The 26,461-nt window shown below is 48.9% G+C and overlaps 1 protein-coding gene across 1 annotated transcript; it reads right to left on the bottom strand.

Moving 5' to 3' along the window:
• Positions 1–2,938: 2,938 nt before the first annotated feature.
• On the bottom strand, positions 2,939–26,288 carry RNASET2 (ribonuclease T2). The gene is made up of 10 exons (XM_044761138.2): positions 26,121–26,288; positions 25,773–25,872; positions 23,201–23,261; positions 19,901–19,956; positions 18,246–18,303; positions 14,484–14,551; positions 10,650–10,763; positions 6,629–6,674; positions 5,139–5,213; positions 2,939–3,417 (listed from the first exon to the last, which is right to left on the bottom strand). Exons 2-10 carry the CDS (start codon positions 25,859–25,861, stop codon positions 3,214–3,216), a joined length of 771 nt encoding a protein of 256 aa, XP_044617073.2. The 5' UTR covers positions 25,862–25,872; positions 26,121–26,288; the 3' UTR covers positions 2,939–3,213.
• Between the last annotated feature and the right edge of the window lie 173 nt (positions 26,289–26,461).

Here is a 26,461-nt window from a genome sequence, read left to right as displayed (position 1 = left end):
CTTCAACCCCAACCAAGTAAAGCCAACTTTATTGCATGGGTTTCACCTGTGTTGAGATTCTTCGACGATCTCCTCCTTCAATGATTGCCAGGTTCCTTATTTTCTTATGAGGATAAGTTGTCCGTGGGCTCCTCTTTGGGGCCATCACACATCATGAGCAGTAAAGACGGATCAACACAAAGACAAGCAGCCAATGGGTCTTGCCTGTTGGTAGGTGTCATGCGTGAATTGTGTCCTCCGTACACAAGTGCACATCCCAACCCCAGGACCTGAGTCGGAAATCGAGTCTTGGCAGATATAATCAAGTTAAAATGAGGTTGTTAGGGTGGGTCCTAATCCAATAGGACTAGTGTCCTTTTAAGAGAAAGAAGAGGGAGATTTAGGTACAGAGACAGACAAACACGTAGGGAGAAGCCATGGGATGACGGAGGCAGAGATTTGAGTTGAGAAGAGATTCTTACATCTTGAAGTGTATGGGGTAGCTATTCTGGTTCAGAAGTGATTCAGCCTGAACTAAAAAGCCTGACTTGTGGCTTATCAAACATACACTGTACAGCTGCTCTAGCCATTAGAGAGTGCTTTAAACGTTATCTCAAAGTACAAGAATGCACTCTTTGAAGATAAGAATGCAGACTTCCCCTCCTATGCCCACCAGTAGCTCACCAGGATCAGTAATGCCCGTTAGTGCTCCTGAAGGTAAGTTCCTTTCCTGGACCTCAGGGTCATGTTGACCTGCTAATCTGTCATTGAACCCCTCTTTGAAACTTTGATGAATTTTATCCCGGGCGTGTTTAAAGTATGTTCTTTGTTCTAAAAAGGTATAAAACTGTATTGAAAACCATGCTTCTCTGGAATGCTTTCTTCCTTTGTGGAAACTGTCTTCCCAGGTTATAATCCTCGGCTCGGCTCTGGGAAAGTTCACCTTCTCTCTCTTATCTGTAGAGCGGCTATTGGTCCCCAATTATAGTCATCAAGCTCGGCTCAAGTAAAGGTCACCTTGTTTTCCTCATCTGTAGCATGGTTATAGGTTATTTGCATAGACAGAGCGATGCATCTACAAGCTGAGGATCTCCAGAAGCTGCAAGAGACAATGAAGGACTCTCCCCTGGAGCCTTCAGAGGGAGCCGTGGCCCTGCCCACACCTTGATCTGACTGCAGGAACTCCAGAACAGTGAGAGAACAAATTTCTGTTGTTTTAAGCACCCTTTGTGGTGATTTGTTATGGCAGCCCCAGGAACACACAAAAAGGCTTAGAGAGTCACCCTGCAGGAAAGCAAAATTAGGATTTCCTCTGATGAGAAATTCAGCATTTTTCTTTCATCTTTATGCTATTGGAGTCAGTCATACCTACTCGTTAGCTAATGTCGTGAGGAAACCTTTTCCCTTCTTCCTTTCTAGGTTCTTTGTCTGGCCTGATAATTAAATTGACATAAGACAGATTAACAGGAGGGGAAAAAACAAATTTAATTTTGCATGTACGGGAACCCCAAAGATCTGAGGCATCATGTCAGGCAATTGAGGCTTATATGCCCCTCCTGAGCTAAGGAGAAGGGGGTAGGGGTCTGGGTCTTCAAAGGAAGGAAGACAATTCACGGGGCAATGGGAGGCGAAAATGTTAGGTAAACAAATGCTTGCCATGCCGTGCATAGAAGTCTCTCAGATGTCAAAAGTTCTCTCTGATAAAAGATTTCTTCCTGGTCCAGGCTCCCATCTAAGTTCTTTTAGACAGTTAAGGGAGACGTAACAAGCTCTTCCCTGAGTCTACTAGGGCTTGACTGTCTTCAGCTTGAAATCTTCCGCACGCCAAAGTGGCCCATTCTGGGGTGGCCCACCTGGAGCCCATCACTAACAATTATCCTAAAAACTGAAAAAGGAAACTTCATTCCTCACAGTCTCACCTTTCACAGTCATCCAATTTCTTTTTTTTTTTTTTAAAGACAGGATTATTTTGAAAATATGGCTGTTCTTAGGATTAAATTAAGCTAATCTTTTAAAGTGCTCAACCCATCCCTGGCAAATAGAAAGTTCTATTTTTAAGTGTTTGTTAAATAAAACAAATAGGACACTATCAACCTGATTAAGACATGTAGATGGGTCACATTTTAACCCACACAGCTAGAAACATTAAAACAGGGCAGAGACCAGGAAGAAATAATGGTAAAGTAGTTTTAATAAAGCACGGGAAGTCATTTCACAAACTATTAGGTGAAATGTGAAAATGTAAACCTCATTTTACAAACCAAGTCCCAGACAGCAGGTAAGGCTGCAGCCGCCCACCTGAGCCTGGCGCTCTCCCACCACTGGCAAGAGAAACCATGTTGTCCGTCGTCACAAGGAAAGAGAGCGTGGATCTGAGGGTGGAACATGGCACCAGGGGCTGCATTTAATCACAGTATTCCTAAGTACTGATTTATTGATGGCCCGAATCTTTCCCAGGTCCCGAGCTACCTTCCCATAGAAAGGAATTGAGACCTGACCTAAACCGACGTGCAGGTTTTAATTTGCATGCGGAGCTCCTACGGACCAGCCGGGGCAGCTGCCAGGCACTGAGTAAATGCACCCAGATTTCCTCTGGCAGGAAGAGAGAAGATACTCGCAGCCCTTTCTCGGAGCATCTCACCTGCCAGCAGCAGCGGGGCCTGCAGGGGACACACCTATGCCCACGCCAGGCCACAGAGGGAGACGCTGGCAGGTGAACGTGTTCTGGGGCCCTCGTGGAACAAGACCCATCAACCCTGAGGTGGGAGGTGGAGATGCCTGCCACTGTCCCCACGTTGGCCTGGCTCCCCCGAGAGCAGGTCCCAGCGCGACCCCCAGGCCAAGATGGCAGCCGCTCTGAGGGGGACGCAGGCCAGAACTTCCTGAATCTGTACTGCTTGCTGAAACCCCAAGGGTGCCTGCCTGGTCTAAGATGCCAAAGAGCTTAATAAAGGAGAAAAAAGGGAAAACCGTGCGCTTTATTCCAACTACAAAGCAGCTACTCGGGCGTGGGAGCTTTTCTTCCTTTCAATGCACCCGATGCTCACCCCCCTTTACATGTGCCACAAAAATCAACTCACAGACACAAAGTGAAAAGCAAAACCGACAGGCTTACATTAAAGAAAGCTGCCCCCAAAAGGGGTGAGATTTCACTTGAAAGATGCTTCTTAAAAAGCAGTGGTGTGTGGATTTCACTTGCTTTTCAAAACACAGAATATTTCCAAAATTCACGCATCAGTGATTGGTCTCTTTGGGTGGGGGGTAAAAGGCGGGGCCGTCCTCACAGACCTCCAGCCCTGGGCCCTCGTCGGTGGCCCTGGCCGGCCAGGTGTCCCCCCACCTGCGGGACCGCGGCTCCCCGTGCTCCGTACAGTTTCGCAGCTGCAGGTCCTTGGTGAGGCACAGCTCTATCTGTCCGATGGTTTGCACCTCCTCACCCTAAAATGTAAAACGAGAGACGTTCTAGAACTCAGATCTTGAATTATCATCATGGATCATCAAGGATCATCAAGGATCATCTAGGATCATCAAGGTTTAGAATTTGAAGAAAATAAAAGAAGCGTCTGCAGACCTAGGATTCCAGGCTCCAGAACAAGCCCCTCCTCTAATGCTGAACTGGGGCCAGGGGCCCGAAGTGACCGGCTGTGGGCAGTGGGCTCAGGCTGAGGCTGGAGGCTCCAAGTCAACACCCAGATGCCTCCCTGCGCCAGCCTGGCAGCCATGTGTGAAGGGACGTGTTTCCGTCTTATAAATTTACACACTCACACGGATACACGCAGACACAGGTGTGCCGGGGGTCCAGCCTTGGCACAGGTGTGCTCACAGCACATGTATCACAGTATCAGGGGAAGAAATGGCTTTTGCAGATAAATAGGCCAACAGAATTGCTAAACAAATTTAAGTCTTTATCAGCTCATAAAAGGGTTCCTGGACTCTATTCCAACGTGTGTGTGTGTGTGTCTAGGCTTCCCCACACCAGCAAGCAATTCTCAGACACCAGCTGGGTGTCCTGAATTCAACTCGATTCTGACACTGTCTACCTGGAGCCAGCATCAGATTCCACAGGTTGAGGGTTCGGTCCTATGAGACTGTCCCCCACCCCACTTCAGATGCCAACGGCAAGCCCAGGTTGCCACCTGCACTTTTGACCGACTGGCTGTAGATCAGAGGTTCCCACGACCTCTTGCCCCTGTTAGATGGATTTGCTAGAGCAGCTCACAGAACTCAGAGAAACATTTTACTCACTACATCACCTTTATCCTTTATTATAAAGGATGCAACTCAGGAATGGCCAGATGGAAGAGATGTGCAGGGCAAGGTACGGGGACAGGGCACGGAGCTTCCATGTTCTCTGAGCATGACACTCTCCCCAAACATCCACGTGTTCACCAACCCGGACGCTCTCTGAACCCCATCCTTTTGGGTTTTTATAGAGGCTTCATTACAAAGACACGACTGATTAACTCATTGGCCATTGGTGATTGAACTCAACCTCCAGCCCTCTGCCTGCTCCAGAGGTCAGGGGTGAGACTGGAAGTTCCAACCCTCCATCACATGGTTGACTTCACCGGCAACCAGCCCCAAAAAGTCACCTCATTTACATAACAAAAGACACCTCTGTCGCTCAACACTTGGGAAATTCAGAATGCTTTGGGAGCTGCAAGCCAGGAACTGAAGACAAAGACCAAATATATATGAAAAACATATTTTGGTCACCTGAATGACCAAATATGTATTTCTTATAAATCACAGTATCGCAGCTGATGAAAGAAACTATAATTCACCTATAAAGTGGACAGACAGCTACAACTAAAATCACTAACACTGTAAACTCTTAGAAATTTTCTAATTTAGAAATGTTTAACGATAGGAACACACCCACACTCCCTTCTGCTCCCTTCTCCACCCTCCCTTCCAGAATAGGCACCTTCTCGTTAGGGTTAAGTGTCAAGAAAAGAAACCCCATCGTAGCTTGATGTCAAAGAGCAGTCTGTTATTTCAACACATGCGCACAGGCCTGCCCACACACAACACGTGCTGTATGCACGCCACACACAACTCCGCCCCTGGGAACTCCTGGCGAGAACAAAGCTGTTGGCAGAGCTGAATTTGTCTTCCCGATAAAGACAGAAAGACCGACACAACATAGCACATCTGACCTGTCTTGGCGGAAGACACTGGACTTTCGGTATGACTCCGTAGACACTGGCGAGGGCATCTTTAATATCTGAAATCTGAAATTAAATAAAGTGCATTAGAAATGAAACTTCAACAGAGTCAACTTAACAGTTCTGTTCTATTCAGACCTGACACGCTGGTCTACGCTCTCACACAGCTGACAACAGTGTAATCGCTTCCCTGAGCGCTCCCAGGCTCACACACAGGACTCGAAGATGCTCCAGAAAGAAGCCCCCGCTGGGGATGTTGCCCCCTCAGCCCCCACCGACCAGACCATAATGGCACCCCCATTGCTCCACACGGTTTCCGTTCTCCTCTCTGCCCGCTTCTGTCTACACCCAGCACCTGGATGCTGGATGCAAAAGCAGAAAATCTCCAGACAGTCAATCAAACCCACTTGCATAGGTGGGGACCTCCGTCTGAGCAAGGCGTCATGCTATTCAGATCCCTAACAAGGGCCCCCAGCACAGAGAAGGAGCTCAGAGAACATTGGTGCTCATCGTTGCCTTTATTATAAATGAAACCAGTTCTCTGAACAAGTTCTGGACAAAAATGTGAAATACATTTCCCTACCAGGAAACCAGACAAGGACCGGAGGGGCCCTGCAAACACACTTTCTCTCGGGTTCCTGGAAGATGGTGAACTGACCCCCTCACCAAGGTCACTGCTCCCTCCCTCCCTGCTCTCCAGGCAGGAAGAAAACGGATCAGCTGGAAACCGGCCGCAGAGCCACAGCATACCCATCACAGAGAGCAAAAATGGGAGAGCCATTGATCCCACAGACTGACGAGAGACCGAAATAGCAGTTCAGTGTCCAGCCATGAGACCGGAACCTCGGAACTGCTAAGATCAGTGACTTCAAAGCTTTTTTCAATCCATACCTATAATAAATATAAAAACTCTCTCAAAGAGTTCGATATGTTTCTCTAAAGTGAGAGCCAGCAAACTTACTCTGTAAAGGGCCAAAGATAAATACTTTCAGCTCTGGGGGGTCACGCACTCTCTCTGTGGGACAACCACCAGTGACACGAGTGGGTGTGGCTTGAACACAATGACCTTTTACATATGCTTACCAGCCAGAAAGATCTGGTGGTGCCTAAATTTCTATACTTTGATCATGAAAAGAAAAACAAACAAATTGTATGTTTCTTCCTCAAACAAAATATTAGAAAACTGAATATACTTTTCAAACTGCATATTCCACCTTCCTTGTCCAAGCCTGGAACACACTTCTCCACAAGGACCATGACTCTGGGCTTCAAAGTCATTGGTTTAAGTGGCCTTCAGTTTATACTCAATATGCACAGGGAAACAAAACTTAAATAAATCTATTTAAAAACATAGCCAAGTAGGAGCGTGGCTGGTTTGGGTCTTTTAGAACCCAACTGTGGCTCAAGGGTGAAGTGACACTGATGCTGCTGGGTGTCCTCAGCACACACACATCTGACAAGAGGTGGAAAGCAACACTCACCTGGTAGTAATTGATAGATGGTTTTATCCCCAATTTTTGGAGCATACTGAAATTTAAAGGGAAAAAAATTAGCTGTATAATGAAGGTCCATTTTCCTTTCTTGTTCTAAAACATCATATTTCACAGTAAAAATCAAGATGCTCTTAAAGGACAGTGCTTATTTTCTATTATTTTGGGCAATCAAGCAGTTAGTTAACAAAGACAGCCAATAAGTGGCACGGAGGCCGTCCCGACCTCCCCTCACCCTCAGCGCACACTGCTGACCCAAGTTCTCCTCCCAGCATCTGGAGCCTTCTCAACGTGTCCAGATGGCCACTACCAGCTGGAGTTGGCACACACAATGCCATGTGTATGCCACGTCTATCCTAAAAGATAGTCAGCAATGGATTTTGGAGTCTAGCCTTATCCTAAGAAACTGCACTTGGTCAAATCTTTAAATACATTCGACACCTACAGCACATGGTTTTAACCAACAATAATGAATCCTAATCAAAGTACCATGTGATGACCTTATTAATAGAATACGATATGAAAATTCTCAGATTGATAATTCCAAAAATATGCCCTGTAGCCCCCATCACAGCTCTCTGAATTATCCGGGTTACAACCCAGCAGAGGGAACGCACAGACTCAGGCCGCCTCTGGGGGCCCTGACATATCAGACGTGAGTTGGCGGGAGGAAAACACGGCTCGGAGCAGGACGAGCCTCCTCCAGCCCCCATTTCTGACAAAGGCGTATTGCGTTACGAACACCCAACGTCAGGAGTGTCCGGATCTTTGCTGATGCTCCTGGACCACACAGGAGGCGGCAGCGAGCAAGGTCCCCGAAACCCTAGAGATAAACTTGCCCGTCGCCTGCCCTTGTGCTGTCAGCGCAGGAGGAAGGCCAGATTTCAAAGGCTCGCTCTGGGCCCTCCAAACGCAAAATTTCTCCATAATTTTTTACAACAATAAGATTTTGGATACATTGGATTGCACAAAATATATTAGGTAACTAGTCTGTCTCTTTTTGCTCTTTTTAATGAGGCTACTAGAAAATTTAAAATCACGCATGTGGCTTGTGTTCTGTTTCTATGGGGCAGGGCTGCTTTAGGGCCCTCCTGAGTTAGGTCATCAAGGAAATTAGGCAGAGAGGGAGGGAGGGAGGGAGAGACACCTGTGGGGAGACTTGACCTCTGGCCCAGAACAGAGTCTACACCATTTTCTACTGAGTTAAGATGAGTTTGGCATTAATCCCCACATCTGTGGGCAATCCGAGAACTTTGGTTCAAGATGGTCTGCATTTTTTTGGGGATTTGCCACCTTCATATCATAAAGTGAGTAACAGCCTGCTAGTTTATGCTCATTGGACAGGCTTAGGAAAAAGAGAACCTGCAGTAATGGTTTACAATACGGAGAAAAAATACAAGGGATTTCAAGTTTTGACTTCTTAAGTTCAATTTGGTGAGTCCTAAGATTTTAGATTTTCCTTGGGGAAAACGGGAAAGAAGGTAATCGCTCTATAATCATTCTACAGAGTTTCTAACAAACATCCTATTGCCAGCAGTGCTCTCACCTGCAGGTTCGGTAAACATTTACCAGCCTGGACCACTAAGAGATTCAGTGCCCATTGATCACGAGGGCCGGCTGAGACTCCAGCAATGGTGGGATGTGACAACTTTGCACATGTGTATACACATAAAGCTACTGAGATTCAAAAAGTGTAAACAGGAGGTACTTAATAAGCAGTTGTGGGAGAAAGGGATGAATTGTTTAGATATTTTATTTAAAAAGTGCCAACAGCATCATTTATGCTCCTTTTCCTGTTTGATTCAACAAAAGCTGGGCTGTCGAGTTAGCCCGATCTCACAATGCTCATAGCTTGTGGCAGCTTCAGCACCGTGAGGTCTTATCTGGAAATAGAGGGCATCTTGCCTGTCTTCCGAAGGCTCCCACGTGGATGCTGTCCCGCCAGTCTTGCTTCTCTTCCACGGCACCACTCCTGGCCCCAGGAGCTGTGCTACAGCCATTCTCTCAGTTAATTCTCTTGAGGATTTTTGAAGTGGGTCTTATCTACATTTTTTGGTTGAGGAAATGTTTCCAAAGGCCTTGCTCTTACTGCAAGAAAACCTGCAGATAATCACGTCACACAGGATGCAGAACACGCTGCTGTTCACATCTCCTCCTTGGCGTAGGTGCCCAGTTCTGCAGATTTCCAGAAGAGACTTCAGAGGCTGAGGGCAACCCCTCCCTTCATCCTACAGCTGGGAAATAAGACCCAAAGAGGCGGGTACCCAAACTGGACAACTGGTTAGTGTCAGAAGTGGGGTCAAAGGCACACTTGAAAGCATGACCTCTGTGAGCCAATGACTGCAACCCTTATTTGCAGGGTGTTCTTCACGTAATCTTGGTCCCCAAAGGTGCTCGCCCCTCCTGTTCTGGCGTGTGACCCACCCCATCCAATCCCAGCTGTTGGATTGCTTTTTCCTTTTTTTCTTTTCTTTTTTTTTTTTTGAGGAAGATTAGCCCTGAGCTAACATCTGCTGCCAATCCTCCTCTTTTTGCTGAGAAAGACTGGCCCTGAGCTAACATCCATGCCCATCTTCCTCTACTTTATATGTGGGACGCCTACCACAGCATGGCTTGTCAAGCAGTGCAATATCCGCACCTGGGATCCAAATGGGCGAACCCCAGGCCTCCGAAGCAGAACGTGCGCACTTAATCACTGTGCCACCAGGCCAGCCCCTTTTGTTTTTTTTTTAAGATGACTAAAGCCCATTTTCTGAGTGGGGTTTTGAGCAAAGAAGTGGCCCAATTAGATCCGGTTTTGTTTTTTTTTAAAGTATGTTTTTGTTTTTTGGTGAGGAAGATTGGCCCTGAGCTAACATCTGCTGCCAATCTTCCTCTTTTTTTTTTCTTCTCCCCCAAAGCCCCAGTACATAGTTGTATATCCTAGTTGTGAGTCCTTCTAGTTGGGGCATGTGGGATGTCTCCTCAGCATGGCTTCATGAGTGGTGTCATGTCCATGCCCAGGATCTGAACCGACGAACCCCACGCTGCCAAAGTGGGGCGCGTGAACTTAATCACTCGGCTACGGGGCCGGCCCACTGGTCGCTTCTGATCACAGTGAAATGGGAGGGCATCTGTGTGGGAGGGCGACACGTGGCCTGTGGACGCGTCTGTACACCGAGGGAGGGGAGCGCGCGTGTAGAGAACCGAGGGAGGCCTGTTCCTCTTGTAAGCAGATTAGATTCATGCAGCTTAAACACCATGGATTAGCAAAGCTTCTTGATAGTCTTCTGCCTGGCTCTGACTAACACAAGCTGTACGATCTGTCACGGTTTTTAAAACTAGTTCACTGGTTTATTATGACCCTCAGATGAAGGAGAGTGAGAATTCCTCACACACTTGGCACACCAGAAACATCCAGACAGTGGAAGGCCGGCCTTGCCCCTGCTCCCCTGGTGGTGGGCCAGGCCCTGAGCAGGTGGGGCCCCGGTCCTCAGCAGGCCCCTCCATTGGTTTTTATGAGTTTGGTGGTTCACAAGCAGTGACCTGTCCCCCCGGTCTCCAGAGCGGAGGCGAGGGGTGGGCAGCGGCGGGATGACACGGGTCTGGGTAATTTCTAGGGTTCAGGGGTCTTTGTCCACCACCTCCTCCTGCTTGTCCCAGGACCACTGCAACAAAGATCCAGAGACTCCCGATATTCAGACTTTAGAGAAGCTGCCCTGATAACGCAGTTTACTCATGTGTCCGTGTCCAGAGAGGGGGCCTGAGTCTTCGCGTCCACTCTGCATGGTCATCACCCACAGAGTTTTGGGAAGGCTCTGCAGGGGACGCAAGTATTCTTAGGAACAATCCCACTGCTGGTTCACCAGGGTCCACAGTGCACGAGGCAGGGGCTGCTGCCCCAGGCAGTGTGGCTCTATGCTGATTCCCTGGGGCTGGGACCGTCAAACTCGAGAGTCGAGGTGCAGACGGCGAGGCTGCAACACACACAAACCGCCCATGAGGAGTGGCCGGACCACGAGGGGTGCCCTACCTGTTCAGGGACAGCTCCTTATACAGATCCAGACTTTTGCCGAAGTATTTCTTCTGGGAATTGAGGACGTCCAACTGGGCTGCACAGGTCCCATGCTTCTCCCACTCATGCTTCCTGCAAGAAGGTTTTTAAAAAAAATCTCTAGTTAAAAAGTAACAAAACCTATTCACAGTAAAAAGACGCGCACAGGTTCTTTCCCAGTGCAGCAGCTTCATGAGCGGGACGTGCGCTGTTTCTTATACAAAGTCAGAAGGATGAAATTCCTTATTTGCAACACAGCAATCATTTGAGTCCCCCACGCTCAGAAACAAGGCCCCCTGGGCACAGGACAATCTTCAAAGAGCCCTCTGATCTTCTCTTCAGGTTTCCACTGCTAAGCAATTCCAGTTCACTTCTACGATTAACAACCCATCAAAGCTGAGAACGAGGAACACGCCATCGTTCAAGCACCCACAAAGTCACATAGTGCTGGGGGTTCAGCCGGGCTCATGTTTCACAGCCGGGGAGTTTCACAGAGAGGCCACACAGCCATTTCTAAGCAACCAGCAAAGAAAAGGCAGAATTGCTGTTCCTGAGAACACCTGGGGCCCTTCCCTGTGACAGCCTCTGCTCATTATCACAGCGTTATGATAGCATCTAGGTCCATCCACACAGACGCCTGGAATACAACAGAGCCCCACCATGTCTGCCAACAAACGGCAATTTGTATTCAAAAGAAATACTGCTATTGAGAATAATTCCCTACATTTTTATTTTATTTTATTTTTTTGAGAAAGATTAGCCCTGAGCTAACATCTGCTGCCAATCCTCCTCTTTTTGCTGAGGAAGACTGGCCCTGAGCTAACATCCATGCCCATCTTCCTCTACTTTATACGTAGGACGCCGGCCACAGCATGGCATGCCAAGCGGTGCCATGTCCGCACCCGGGATCTGAACTGGCGAACCCGGGGCCACCAAAGCGGAACGTGCGAACTCAACCACTGCACCACCGGGCCGGCCCCAAGAGAATAATTTTCTACATTTTATTGCAAATTAAAGTTTTACAAAATGTTTCCACATTCTTCATTTGGTTCTCACAATTCTGCAAGGCAAGAGTACCGTAGCTGGATTAGAAATGGGGAATCTGAGGCTCCGAGGGGCTAGCGAGGCCCCCTGTGGGAGGCCACCCACCCAGGCAATCCCAGAGCCTGCACCTGAACCCGGCTCTCAACTCCATGTTCAGGGCCATTCAGGGTGTGCCTCACTGCCGTCCCATGGATGCTAAAGGTAACTGACACCCACCTTCCGACTGACCGAGGACCTGTCAATTCAGATGCTACCGCCTGTTAGCACAGAAAACAACGGGCGTCAGGTTTCCTCAGCTTGACCCGTGATTAATTCACGAAGTTTCACTAAATAACATTCATGCACCATCATAAAGCACTCATCTGCCATCTCTCAAAAATATAATCGAAATGTGCCCTAACTCAGGTTAATTCTTTCCGGGGCGCCAGGTCTGGGCAACAGCGGTGGCCATGAGTCACGAGTCTCTCAGACCCGCGGAAACTCTGAGGAAGGGTAAAAATGGGCGAACAACTAACTTTCTTCTTCTGGAATAGTTCCCCGAGCGAAGTATTTGATAACTTTCTGCATTCTATAGAGTAGAAACAAGAGGCTCTTTCGGACTAATTGAAAATGGAACTTGAATTATAGGTGCCTCCGTTTCTTGTAAAACAGGAATCATGACAGTTTTGTGTTAAATGAAAAATGTCCAATTCCACATGATGTGTGATTAAATGTCTTGAACTACGTTCATATCAATACTTTCAATATCCGGATCCCTAACATCCATTGAGTTAAGCTTGCTCCAGAAATAAACGACAGTTGACATTCGTTGAATATTTATTATGACCTAGGAAGTATTTGGGGTCATGTAAAGTGTTCTGCGTGTTCCAGCTCATTACCCCTCCGATTCCTCTGTGCAGTAGGTCCTGGAATCATGATTCCTGTTTTACAAGAAATGGAGGGACCAGGGCACACAAGCAGGTGTCGGGGTCACCCTCCCGTGACTGCCTGGCCTGCTCCCCAGGGACAGCTGAGGCCCAGGGACACCTCCACAGCGAGGCTGCATCCCCACACTGGGCATGACCCAAATCTGTTCTTTTTCTTACAAGAATCAAAAAAAAACAAACCAAAGTCCTACTTTGCACAGGGCTGTGTACGTAGTGGTTTTCGTTATTAACAGATTTAATCTTGGGGTATCCTTTGAGCACCAAGTACTGCCAAGACTCCCTACTCTGCTTACGGGATTCATATTTGGGTTTAAAGAGAAAAGTTTTCTGACAGAAGCTCCCGCTCTGATGACAAAGCCGAGGTGGAGAGGCTGGGGGCGCCTCTGTGGGCACCTTAGAAACTCTCACAAAACAGGCAATCTGGGCACCAGTGGCCCAAGGCCACTAACTAGGGAGACAGAGATGACAGTGCCACATCGGCAGTCCCCGTGTCTGCCCTTCCGTACTGAGGCGCTTTAGAAACTAGACATACTGAAAAACATATGCGTAGTTTACCTTTTCCACTTAGAACCAAAGTTTTCAAGTGTGTACCTTAACTATCCAACCCAGAAAAGTAAATCATCTTGCCTTTACTAGAGCCCAAAAAGAAATGCAACTCTGCCCACACTATTCTGATTAAATGTTCAAGGCCCTGACGCACAGAAGGCTTAAGTGTGTTTGTTGATTTGTTTCTAAGCCACTTGGCAACAATTTGATTGACTCATCATGGAACATTGTAACAACTAGAACAATTATGTTTTGCATCCTTAGTTGCCATAGATTCATTATTCCGAAGTATACTGTGAAGTGCTATAGAAAGGCTTCATCGTTTGCCCCCATTTCAACTCACTCAGGCCATTAGCTAGCTATACGATACAGGCTGTGCAGAGCAAGCCTGGATGCCTGAACCGTGCATTTCCCCGGTTTTCATTGAGTGGCTCTCTTCTCCATCGATGGAATGATTTCCACCTACAGATCCAGGCTTTGTGAATTCTAAGGCCACTGCCCCGTCACACATCCAAGAACGAAACTGCAAAGTGACCGCTCGTGAACCAGGAAGATGCATCACCTTCTTTCCATTATGTTTAAAAAAGCTTTTCTCTAAACTTCTTTTCCTAAAAATTCTACACAAAAATACTTCCAAGCTAAGTTAATCATTTTGGACACAATCAGATTAGTTGTAATGTAAATTATAAATCGCCATATCGGAATGACATGGAGAAAATAAAGAATTATTTTGGGTAAATATAATGTAAATAAAAGGAATATTCATCTTGTCTTCTGTAAAAGAAGTTACTTTAAAAGCCGTTTTGGCTTAAACAGCATTTCCTGCTAAACTTACAGAAGCTTCACTGGAACAGACTGTGGATGGGGCCTCAAGTGGAAATCCCACTTTCTCTCTTCCCTAATCTCTCCTATGAAGGGATAATTCTTTTCTTAACTATATCTGCTTTTTCCCTGATGTATTTCAAGACAGCACAATTTCTTTGAGAAATAGTCCCTCCTGTCTGATTTGGAGGGACGGCCTCTTAGATAGGCAAGTATCTGGCTTGGTTAAACCTCAGTAGAGGAAATTTTTAAAAGGAAGTAACAAATAAAATAGATTAAAAAGAGGTTTGTAAAGTGAATTCCATTTGCCCTCATTTTTTTATCCAGAAAAGGCCATTTATGCCTTTTACCCAAAGGCACCAAAAATGGCATACCATCTGTTCCCCATCTTCCCACAGTTCATCTGAGAACACATCCAGGGAGCTCTCACACCTGCAGGTCGAGACCCGCGATGGCCGTTAGAACTCAGACTCACCAGAAGTGGCTGTGATTCGGTGGATGGGTGACATCTGGCCAGTATATCTTCATGTCTGGCAAAAGGTCCTGCGTATGATTGAAAAAAAAAAATCTATGTAGGACCCAACAGCTCAAAACCTAGCAGGTAAATTGCATAAACAAAAACACTGAAAGAACTGAGCTCTGTTAATAATGCTCAGGCGAGTAAAATGATTCCGCGCTCGTTCTGCACGAAATGCTTAAGACACATCTAAAAGGAGAATTTGAGTAATGATAAAACCGCATTTGAAAATACAAGCTTTCACAGGTGAGTGGATAAATAAACTGCGGTCTATCCAGACAAGGGAGTATTATTCAGGGCTAACAAAATAAAAAAAGAACTATCAAGCTATGAAAAAACACAGAGGAAACTTAAATGCATATTACTAAGCGAAAGAAGCCAATGTGAAAAGGCTACATATTGTATGATCCTCATTATATGACCTTCAGGAAAGGGTAAAGCTATGGAGACAGTAAAAAGGTCAGGGTTGCCAGGGGTTGGAAGGGAGGGATGGGGGAGCACGGGTTTTTAGGGCAGTGAAATACTCTGTAGGATGCCATCACAGTGGATACAATATGATACATTTGTCAAAATCCATAAAACTATATAATACAGAGTGTGAACCTAACGTAAAGTGTGACCTTTAACTGGTAATAAGTATCAGATACTCACTCATCACTTGTAACAAATGTATCACACTGATGCAAGACGTTTGTAATGGGGCCACGGGGAAGGGCAGGGAGTGTACCGGAACTCTGTACTCTCCATTTCGTTTTCCTGTTTTAGGTTTCTAAAACTGAAAAATCACGTCTACTAATTAAAACAAACAACAAACACACAAGTTCTTGCTCGAGATGAGCGGGTCTGGGTGGGCACTCTGAGCCCTTCCGTACTCTGCAGACTCTCCCTAAACGGAACAGACTTCGGGTTTACTTTTCAGTTTCTGCACACCCATGTGGCCAAAAAAAGGTTGTGTCAAGCAGGTGTACAGAGGCCAGCCTGGTGGTGTAGTCGTTAAGTTTGCATGCTCTGCTTTGGCGGCCTGGGGTTCGCAGGTTCAGATCCCGGGCACGGACCTATCACTGCCCCTGAAGCCATGCTGTGGTGGCATCCCACATAAGTAGAGGAAGACTGGCACAGATGTTAGCTCAGCAACAATCTTCCTCAGCAAAAAAAAAAAAAAAAAAAAAAAAAGTGTGCAACTGGATGCAGGATGACCTCTCTTCCTCATATTCGCCCCCACTGCCCTTGTTGAGGATCCTCCCCATCAAGCCATCGGTAATTGAACAACGTAACTCCCCTCCCCCTCCCCACCCAGACAGCCCTGTCTTCATCTTCCCATGGCTGCCCTTCTCTCAGGAAGCTGTCCACCTCGCTGTCTCCACGTCCACCTATCCTCCACCTGCCACAGTCCAGCTTCAGCCCCCACCAGCCCTTGGGGGACGAGGCAGGGTGACAATGGAGGGTGACCAACAGGCTGCTTTTGTTTGGGATCAAAGCTAAACTGGACACTGTGCTAAAAACAAGGAGAGCAGCACAGTCTGAACACAGTGGTTTACGGTCCCCTCCCTCCCTGCACCTCTAAGGGACCCACCCCCAGGGCAGTGGCCGCCTGCCTTTCCGGGGCCCATTTGGCGCTCCTTCCTGGACCTCCCCTCTGGTCCTCCTCCTCCTCAGGTGCCTTCTTCACACACCCTGTCTCTCCCGCTCGTGTCAACACTGGGGCTCCTCGAGGCTTGCTCCCGCCTTCTCCACTCCACCCACATGCATGCTGCCGGCCTCAGTTTACCCTCTGTGTGCCGTCTACGCCCCAAGTTCACCTCCAGCCCAGACCTCTGTTCTGACACACTGAACCTGCCTGGACATTCCAGGGTAATTCAAACTCCACGTGGCCACAGCTGACTCTCCATCATACCTCCGCCAAAGCCCTGGCCCCCGCCAGTGTCCCCCACACCAGGGAAGGAGACTGACGCCCACCTCATCAACAAGCCCCGGGTCCTGCCTGATGCTTCCTCTCCAAGCCAGTCAATCCTTGAGCCTGTGCATCCTACTTCCAGGATATCCTCTCCCCTCTGTAATTCCATGGCCACCATTTATTCAAGCTCTTTGCCTCCTTGTGGGACCCTGCAGGAGCCTCCTCACTCGTCTCCCCACATGACTCTCACAACCAACATGGCAGCAGCATGACCATTACAAAAGACACATTGGGTTACTTCACTCTCCAGCTTGAATGCTTCCAATGACTTCCCATTGGATCTTAAGTCAAAGAAACAATTCTTAACCAGGACACAAGGTTCTGTATGAGCTGGCTCTGAACACTATCTAGGCTCATGGCTCACACCCCAGAGACACTGGCTTCCTCCCAGCTTCTCAAAGTCTCTGTACTTTCTACCCCAGGGCCTTTGCACATGCTGCTTCTGCAGCCTTCCTCGCCCTTCACCTAGTCAAGTCAGATTCCAGCTCAAATATCACCTCTACGGAGGAGCCTAGCTCAGGTCCACTGTGCTAAGCTCTAAGTGCTTTTCTCTCCAGGCACCCAGTTTGTAATTCTGTATGTGGATGATGACTTCATTAGCACCTATCTCCCCAAATAAGCAACGTGGACCAGAGACCACTTGCGGTTCTGCTCCCATGCGTCTCCAGCCCCCCGGTACAGTGCCTGGCACACTGTAGGCACTCAGTACCTCATCACTGAATAAGTTAATCTCTAGTTCCCCTTTAGGATCACAAGATTCTAACCAGGAATGTCCCCGTGGTATTAGGGGAAGCTGAAGTGAGTCCAGGAAGAGGAAAGTAGGTCTGAGGAACAAGAGATGTCGCCAGACTTTGGGGTGTACTAATAATTCTTACAGAGGGTCCCCAGCCTCCCAGGACTCCCGGCTCACACCCCTGAACATCCTCACAGGAAGGAGGAGGGAGGAAATAATTCCATTTGGACTAGAACCTGAGATGGGTTTGGAACTAACCACCTTGTCCTTCTGGGGGCCGTAGATTACCGGGGAGGACCCATAACTCTAGCAAATCTTGATTCTGCTCCACATTTCCTGGGAGGCCGGGGCGACCTCTCACACCAGCCCAGTGAATCCAGGTCCTAGTTACCCTGACGGAGGACTGGTTACACACAGGGGCTGTCGGCACCCCGAGGAAAGGTGAGCCTGCATGTGTGTTTGTGTGTGTGTGTGTGTGCACGCACATGTGGGCGTGTGAACATGAGGGAGGAGCGCCTCCAAAGATCCCTTCTGCCAAGACTCTCATAAATTCCAGCGCCATGAGTCATTCTGTAATGTGAGCCTTCGTCCCGGAAAAACCCTTCACTTTCCCCTGCTCACGGGGTTTTCCTTAGAAACCTAACCCAGCCTCACCGGAAAGGACGGCGCGGCCACCACGGGCCTCTTCTCCAAGCCCGCACCGTCTAGACACACCTAACCCGCGCCCAGCCCACAGGACTCACAGGGCACTGATGGGGCTGGCAGGAGAGAGCCGGGTCGGCTCGGCTCAGGCTGACTTCACTTCCTACGGTTCACTTACACGGTTTGGGCTCAGCGCAGAGGAGGAGAAAGGTGTGGTCATATTTAATTTGTGAGACTATCTTAGATATCAATAAACACTAAAAAAATTCCATCCTGGTGAGCACATTCCTGACCCGCTCGCTTTACAACCTGACTTGGAGGAGAGACCCGCAAAGACAAGCGTGAGTCTAGCGCCAGACTCTGCAGTGGGAGTGGAATGAAAAGTTAATACCTTGATCTCTTCTAAATTAAAGTGCCACGACCGGTTACATTCTTCACTTTTATCAGGCCTTGAAATTAAAATAAAAAAAAATAAAGAGAAATTAGTCTTGGTTGGCATGGGTTCCAAATGACACAAGCAAACAGTTCCGCTAAGGTCAGCAGAGGACAAAGGGAAGAGAAATTCTACCCGGGAATTCCTTACGCCACGGGAATTGTTTAATAAAGGATGCTCAGGTACAAGCAGTCACAGTTTGGGTTTCTTTCAAAGCGGGAAGGGTTGTGTTCAAAACATGCAGGCAGGGGCCAGCTCGGTGGCGTAGTGGTTAAGTTCGCACACTCTGCTTTAGCGCCCAGGTTTTGCAGGTTCGGATCCCGGGCGCGGACCTACACACCACTCATCAAGCCACGCTGTGGGAGCATCCCACGTAAAATAGAGGAAGACTGACACAGATGTTAGCTCAGGGCCAATCTTCCTCACACACACAAAAACAAATAGTTCAGGCATAACACAAACAGGCTGACTTTCTGGAAGAGGAAGCGAAACAAAGAATGCAGTATGGGGAGCTCTGGAGCCAGGTCTGACGGGGGTTTCCCAGCTGGGGCTCTAAGTTATCTGCCCTCTGCGGATCTCCACTCGAGAACGGCAAGTTTCCATCTCTCCATGGCGATGAGAGTTAATGAGACCACACGCACGACGTGCTGGGAAAGTAACCCCTTGAGATCAGCTGGTATGAGTTTTTTAAATACCAAGCCCGTTCACCCTCCCCCAGTCTGTACTGTCAGTCTGTCCTCACACATCTAACTCTGGGCATGTCAATCCTCAGTCTTCAGAAGCAGCTTAGTTCACGAGGTCACCAAATCTAGCTTCTACACCCCAGTCATGTCTCCAGGGTCAAAGGCTGGCCCAGCCACCTGAAACCAGAGCAATTCCCCCATGGGGACGAGAGCAGCACTGTGCACTGGCACCCCAGCTCGGAAATGCAGCAGCAGAGGACAGCGGTAAAACCCGAGAAAGCCAAGGTCCCAGAGACAAAAGTGGTGAGGTCCCCGAGGAGCCTGGGGCAAAGGTGGGACTAGAGGCCGGTCCCCAGGCCCCAGTGTAATTGGCTTCCTAGGAACCCCTGTGCCTGAGGAACATGCGTGTGCCAGCAAAAGCCAGAATGACACCTCCTCTTATGGGAGCAGCTGGACAAGACGGATCCCTCTGATGGGGAAAGGGACGTGAACAGTTGAACGCCACAAACACACACACAAAGAGCAAAAGAAAAAAAGGACACAAAATGCAGGCAAAATCAGAAAAACGAATTTCAGTATCTGTGCTGTGTGCATAACATAGATATCTACGATATGTATGTAATATACACACATTTATTTATTTTTATACATTTGCTTATTGCCCCCAAGAGAGGAACGAGAAAATTAAAATTTAGTGATCCTAAAACGTACCCAAAATCCCTAAATACATAACTGGACCGTTACTCAGAACTAACGACAACAGAATCGGGGTTATGTTAGAAAGACTAAAGATATTTTTAAATAGGATCTGCACTATTAAATAACCTCCTAACAAAAACCGGAAGTACAAATATTAGGATCACAGCAGACAAGTTTCCCATTAGCCAGCTTCCCTTGAGTGTTTAAGGTTTAATTGCATTAAGTGCTTGCCATAATCCATGTATCGTCCAGTAATCCGGAGGGTCACTGCAGGCATTTTCAATTTCCTGCGGAGAAAAGACACAGGCAATTGGTTCACTGTTTATTTAAACACATTTTGCGACCTTCCTTCCTTGAGACAAACATCAACGAGATGCCGTGCAGCATGAACACAAAATAAATTCCATGATAATTTACAAAAAGTTCATTCCAGCAACACACGCACGAGGAAACTACAAGGGGGCGGGATGCTGCGTCTGAAATGAGTGGAACAATCCTTCAACAATTTAGATAACAGAATTAAAAACTCATTTTTGCTATTTTTATGTGCTCTCCAATGAAGTCAAGCGGATGGAATCATTCACATTTGCCCAGAATTTTCTTGTCAGATAATCAAAAGTCAATATTTGAGAACAAAAGGCTGATAATACTCTGCTAAACTCAAGTTTGCTCAGGCACCAGGACCAGACACACTAGTGAAATAATAAGTACTGAGAATTTGGAGCCAACAAAAATGCCAGGGTAAGGGGAGCTGGCCCGGTGGCACAGCAGTTAAGTTTGCACGGTCTGCGTTGGTGGCCTGGGGTTCGCCGGTTCGATCCCGAGCATGGACCCATGCACTGCTTGTCAGGCCACACTGTGGCAGGCATCCCACAAATAAAGTAGAGGAAGATGGGCACAGATGTTAGCTCAGGGCCAGTCTTCTTCAGCAAAAAGAGGAAGATTGGTGGCGGATGTTAGCTCAGGGCTAATCTTCCTCAACAAAAAAAATAATAAAAATTAAAAAAATTCCAGGGTAAGGATAAGAGCATATCCTTAATAATAAAGATCAACCCATGGAGATAAAAATCCCAGTGTAACACCCTTTGGGGACCTCCAAATGGCTTAGCTAAAACGGAGTTTTTCCAAAACAAACAACCATCTAGAATAGATCTCCACGATGAGGCCGGATGAGACAGAACTCGTGCCCATGCCCCAACAGTGAAAAAGCAAATAAAAAATAGATGTCGGGTCCGGGAGGAACAGGAGAGGCGTCTGCTCATGTTTTCAAGCCTTTCCTCTCTGAATTGCCTTTCAGGGGAGGCAGCATCTTTTTGTGGCTGGTCTGGAAATTAGGGAGGGTCTCAGGGGGCTGAAAGGGACCCACAGAATGGCAGGCAGCAGAGGACAAGCATGGGATCAGAGTGAGGGGCATAACCTCACTGCCACCCACACCCCAGATTCACCCCCAAGGAAACCACAGTCCAAAGCAGGGGCTCACTTCCCAGGGGTGCCTGGCTGGTGAAGAGCAATGCCAGGACCCAAGGATGGGTCTTTGCCACCTCTACATCCAGGGTCTCGGAGGACGAGCCTGTATGGTGGGGGTAGGAGGACTGAGGCCAAGGTGCAGCTTGCTTTCATCATCAGCCCCCGGCGTGAGCCTGAGGGGCTCTGCTAAGCACTGAGGACTAGTGCAGCCAGTGGCCTTGTCCCCGCACCTGTAATGTCCCCATCACTCGTGGGGAAGGAGCCCAGAGGTGCCCTGCTGCCCAGGCTGACACCTGGACCAGACTAACAGAACCCTCATCACGGCCATCCTAGTTTGAAGTTAATTCCCCAATAATGCCATTTTGCTAGTATAGTTGTTTTTTTTTAAAAAAAATATATCTCTTTTCTAAAGCCTCAAGGCAGAAATGCATTTCCATGCATATTTATAGCCAAGGCCCAGGAACACACTCACATTTCATTATATAAATGCCTCCCCCACCAGTCGACCTTGTACCACGCCCTGAAGGCATTGTCTCTGGCATTACCCAAGATATGAGCTCTGCAGGCACAGGTCCTTCCCCAACGACCCAATGGCTCCCGCAACCCCTGAGTGCAAGGGAGAGAACTGGATCTCCAACGACACTGACAGCTGGTCCCGGGCAGCTGTGTTCCACTCTCTCCCCCAGAGCAAAGAACCGGCACTGGGGGGAGAGACAGTACTCATTAAGTTTGGAAAAGCAAAAACAGAGTGAGCAGTCTAATATCACAAGAGATGCACGGTTAGAAATGAGTTTCTGGATCAAGAGCATGATTTGGCGAGGGTACAAGTGAAATTTCATTTTCATTTGTCAACAGAAGGATAAACCAGCGAGGAAATGGAAAAGAATGTCATCGTCACCGAATGCCGGAGGCAGAAACAAAAGCCTGAGTGCTCCTAACACGGCAGGAGATGCCCAAACAAGACAGCAATTATGGGTGACTTCCATCTCGCAGGGATAAAAGAAAGGCATCAAAATTTAGAATTCTCCAGGCAAAGTTTCAGAAACACTGTCAATAAAGTTAGGCATAGCTCAGCTTTTAGATGATGAATATGAGGAAATGCTTTCAAACAACTGTGCAACTCGTGCTAGGGTCAGCTCTACAAACCGCCCACAGGATGGAAGAGCGGAAACGGGGCTTGTGGGGGACAGGCTAAGGCGAGGCCCCCTCCAGCTGACAGCTCGGCTCGCACGAGAACTTCAGTAAATGACACGCTCAAGGGACACAGGGCGAGACAGAGCCACAGAGACAAACTCAAAGGGGAGAAGGGGGCCGAAGGTACTGAGCACAGCAAGGCAAGCAGGGAATGGCCGTGAGCTCCCTTCCTCTCACAGGAGACGTTTTAATAAGATTTCCAATAACAAGAGAGAAGACAAGTTGGGGCCTATGATGAGCTGAATTGTGTCCCCCAAAAAGACATGCTGAAGTCTCACCTTGGGACCTCTGAACGTGACCTTCTCTGGAATAGGGTCTTTGCAGAGGCATCAAGTGAAGGCAAGGCCAGACTGGACCGGGGTGGGCCCATATCCAATCACTGGGGTTCTTATAAGAAACAGAGAGACACAGAAAGGGGACCACCGTGCAAGGACACAGCGGAGACTGGAGTGCTGTGTCTACAAGACAAGCCACGCCAAGGATCGCAGGCAACACTAGAAGCTCAGAAGAGACATGGAACACATTCTCCTTCCAAATTTCTAGAAGGGACCAACCCTGCCCACATCTTGGCTTCAGACTTCCAGCCTCCAGAACTGAGAGAGAATGAATTTGTGATGCTCTGAGCCACCCAGTTTGTGGTCCTGTGTCACGAACCCGAGGAACCTGGCGCACAGCCTTCCTGGAGGACCAGTGTCGTGCCTCAAAGGCACAGCGATGCTGGAGCAGCTCCAGCCACCAGCACCTCACAGGGCAGGGAGAGGCTGGAAGGCTCCGTCAGCCAGAGGTACTCGGGGCAGAAACAGGCACATAACTCAACTCTTCACCAGGTTTCACTGGACCAAAGGGGCCAGTCGAGGCAGAGAAACTCACCTTGCACACTGTTGTAGGCCAGTGGTGAACCATAATGAGTTTTTTCCATCCGTGGTCGCCACTGTTGAAAACCAAAGGAACTTGTTTTTCAAGAACTTTTGTAAAGTTACAGAAAAATTCATCTGTCCATCCATTCACGCCATCATTCATTCAAGAAGCACTGAGTGCCTGTTGCAGGCCAGGCACTACGGTGGGACAGGGATGCTGCTGGGAGCGAGGGAATGAGTCCCCATCCTCCAGAAGCACACACGCCAGTGAGGGAGACAATGGCCATGGTGAGTAAGAAAGCACAGATGGTGTCATGTAGCGAAAAGTCGTAAAGAATGTCCCTAAGAAAGGGGACAGGCATGCAGGGGTGGGGAGGGGAGTTGAAATTACAGATTATAATTCTAAGCAGAGGAAGACAGTGAGCAAAGGCCTCACTGACGGGCAGTAGAGACCTGGAGGGAGGGAAGAAGCCAGCAAACGCCTTCGTCCTGAGGATGTTCACCCAGTTCAGCTACAGACCCTTATCCCTTAGCTGCACTTGTGAAACCCATCAGGCCCTGAAAACTGAATTGTCCTGTAGTTCATTTGGCAACAAAACATGATCTGGACTAGCTCGGGCTGTGTGGTCACCGCCCCGCTCACTGTGAAGCTTCATGTGTTCTCTGCAGAGCTAGTGACGTTTGATGACAGGTGCTCCTTCAGACGCCCGGGGGCGCCGTCCAGAACGCGGCACGCGCACCGTGTTACCTGTACGCGTGAAACTCACCCGACCCTCAGACCGTCACATCAGGGATTGTAGCGCTGTGTTCACACTCAGAACTCTCAGCAGGAAGCCCCCAACCACGTGTGCAAGGCTTAGCATGCAAAGAGACTGGGGCGGAAAGGGCAGCTTGCGAAAATACTCACTCTATAGACGGAAAACATCACCAGCAACAGGGGAACATAATTCAAGCAGACACTTAATTCGGGATAAATTTTAGAAGGGAAGGTTCAAGCATACAGCAGAATTAAGTTCTTACATGTTAGCTTTTGCAGATAAGTGAGACCTGCTGAATAAGTATAGGATTCACAATGTTATGAAAACAGAGTTTTAAGTCTGAACTAATGATGCAAGCTCTCGGGATAAAAGGAAAGAGAGATGGAGAGCAGTGTGAAAATTACAGCTGGTTTTAGAAGCTTTTTAGAAGCTTCCCCTGGGCGCAAAAACCTTCCTTTACGTAGGTGGAACCTGAGGCTGGAAGGTGAAGCAACGGCCAGCAGGACTTGACCATCAGTGTACTGTTTACAATAAAACTATGAGGATTCTCGACCTACAATCCAGGCCAAAGAGTGATGTGAGTATAGAGAAACCCCCCAAAGCAATGGAGAAGCTGAAGGTGCTGTAAAGCGAAAGGCCCCCTACGCAGAGGAAGAGAAGAGAATCACAAAGTTCTCAGCCCAGCCAGTACTTGGGAAAACGCCCGTTGACCTGCAAAGACCTCATGGGCCTCGATCGACTTTGGGTTCCCCAAACCAGGCCTTGCTCAGGGCGGCCGTCCAACTACACCAGCTGCATGAATTACAAGAGAAGGGAGTGGCCACATATTACAGCCTATGGTCTCGAGCCGACATTTATTGATTACTATTGGCCAGGCGTGGTTCTAAGCACCTTCTGTCCATTAACAGATTTCTCCCTGCGTCACCTTGAGGAGGCAGGGGTCAATATTATTTCCACTTCACAGACAAGCCAATTACAGCACAGAGAGCTCCAAGGTCTCACACCTGAATGTGAACTAGCGGTTGGTCTTCAACCAGTACCCCACACTATACCTCTCCCGTGATATGCTCTTAACGTGATGGCAAAAACTAATTAATGAATGAACGTAGCTCTTTTTCAGGAAACACTTTCTGGGAAAACTGAAAAATAATGTCACTTTTTAAAGTATATGATAAAACAGCAATGGAGCTTAACTAAAATGCAAAACCAGGGGCCGGCCAGTGGCCTAGTGATTAAGTTTGGCACCCTTCCCTTTGGCTGCCTGAGTTCCTTCCCAGCCGGGACCTACATCACTCCTCGGCAACCCACATACAAAATAGAGGAAGACTGGCACAGAGGTTAGCTCAGGACAAATCTTCCTCAGCAAAAAAAAAAAAGAAGTAAAACCCACTTCTTCCCACACGTGCTATATAAGTATGAAATCCTTCTATGAACGCGATCATTACCCAAATAAAATAAAAGAGAAAAATTAAAATTTGCTACTCAAATTTTGGTGTCTTCTTAAAAAGTAAAATGAGAGTCCTCTATAACACAGCCTGTTCACCCCTAATTCGTCAGCTGCGACAGAAAGGATGGAAAAGGGGGAGGGAGTGGAAGGGCCAGAAGAAGAAACTTCAAAAGAGGAACCACCACCACTGCACCAGTGCCACTCGACCCCAAACACAGTGCGCGTCCACGAGCCGGGGGAGAATCTCAGAGCACGGACACGCTCGGTCCACCGGGCACCCGCCTCCGCCCTGCAGTTCCCGCCCGCGCGCCCCCGCGCCCCGGCGGCAGGCGGAGACCCCAGGGCGCACGGGGCCGTGCGCAGGGCGGGGTGGGCCTCACCTCCTCCAGGGTCCCAGCGCGCCGCACAGGCAGCAGAGCGCCAGGCCGAGCGCGCCCGGGAGGACGCCCCGCGGTGCCCGAGGCCTCATCGCGCCGACTCCTGCAAGAGAGAAGACGAAGGCGCACAACGCTCAGCTCTCCGAGGACGCGGGGCACAGAACGGCCAGCGCCAGGCCCTGCGTCTCCCTGGAAACCGACGGATTTCCTGAAGCCCGTCTCTGCACCTGGCCGGGCGGCGGGGCGCCGCGGGTCTGCGCGCACAGGCCCGAGCCCGCCGTCCCGTGGGAGCCCCGGACCCCAGCCCCCCGCCCGCCGACAACCAGAGCGCCAGGGAGCCCTCCGCCTTACCCGGGCCTTCCAGGTGCAACTGAGTCCCAGCCTGCGCCGACCCCGCCCTCCGCAGGCGCGGTGCGTTTCAGGGCTGCGGCGCCCGACGCCACGCCCCCGGCCCGGGCACGCCCCTGCCCCGGGGCACGCCCCCGGCTCGAACGCGCCCCGGGGCGACCGATCCGCGCCGGGCCGGTGGACACGCCCCCTGACGCCCCTTCGGCACGCCCCCAGCCCAGGACACGCCCCCCCAGCCCGGACACCCCGCCCCCTTTCTTGGGCCACAGATCCGCGCGGTGCCCTGGACACGCCCCTGGCCCCAGACAGGCCCCACCCAGGACACGCCCCCGCCCCGGGCACGC

This window comes from Equus asinus, chromosome 1, assembly GCF_041296235.1.
Source record: "Equus asinus isolate D_3611 breed Donkey chromosome 1, EquAss-T2T_v2, whole genome shotgun sequence".
NCBI lineage: Eukaryota > Metazoa > Chordata > Mammalia > Perissodactyla > Equidae > Equus > Equus asinus.
This window is presented reverse-complemented; position numbering and strand designations above follow the sequence as displayed.

Coding starts and splice junctions, on each gene's coding strand:
- RNASET2 (XM_044761138.2), bottom strand. CDS start 25,861: ATGAGGCCTCGGGCACCGCGGGGCGTCCTCCCGGGCGCGCTCGGCCTG. Junction 10,764..14,483: donor CCGAATCACAGCCACTTCTG/GTGAGTCTGAGT, acceptor ACCTTCTTGCAG/GAAGCATGAGTGGGAGAAGC. Junction 3,418..5,138: donor AGTGTCTTCCGCCAAGACAG/GTCAGATGTGCT, acceptor TTTACATTTTAG/GGTGAGGAGGTGCAAACCAT.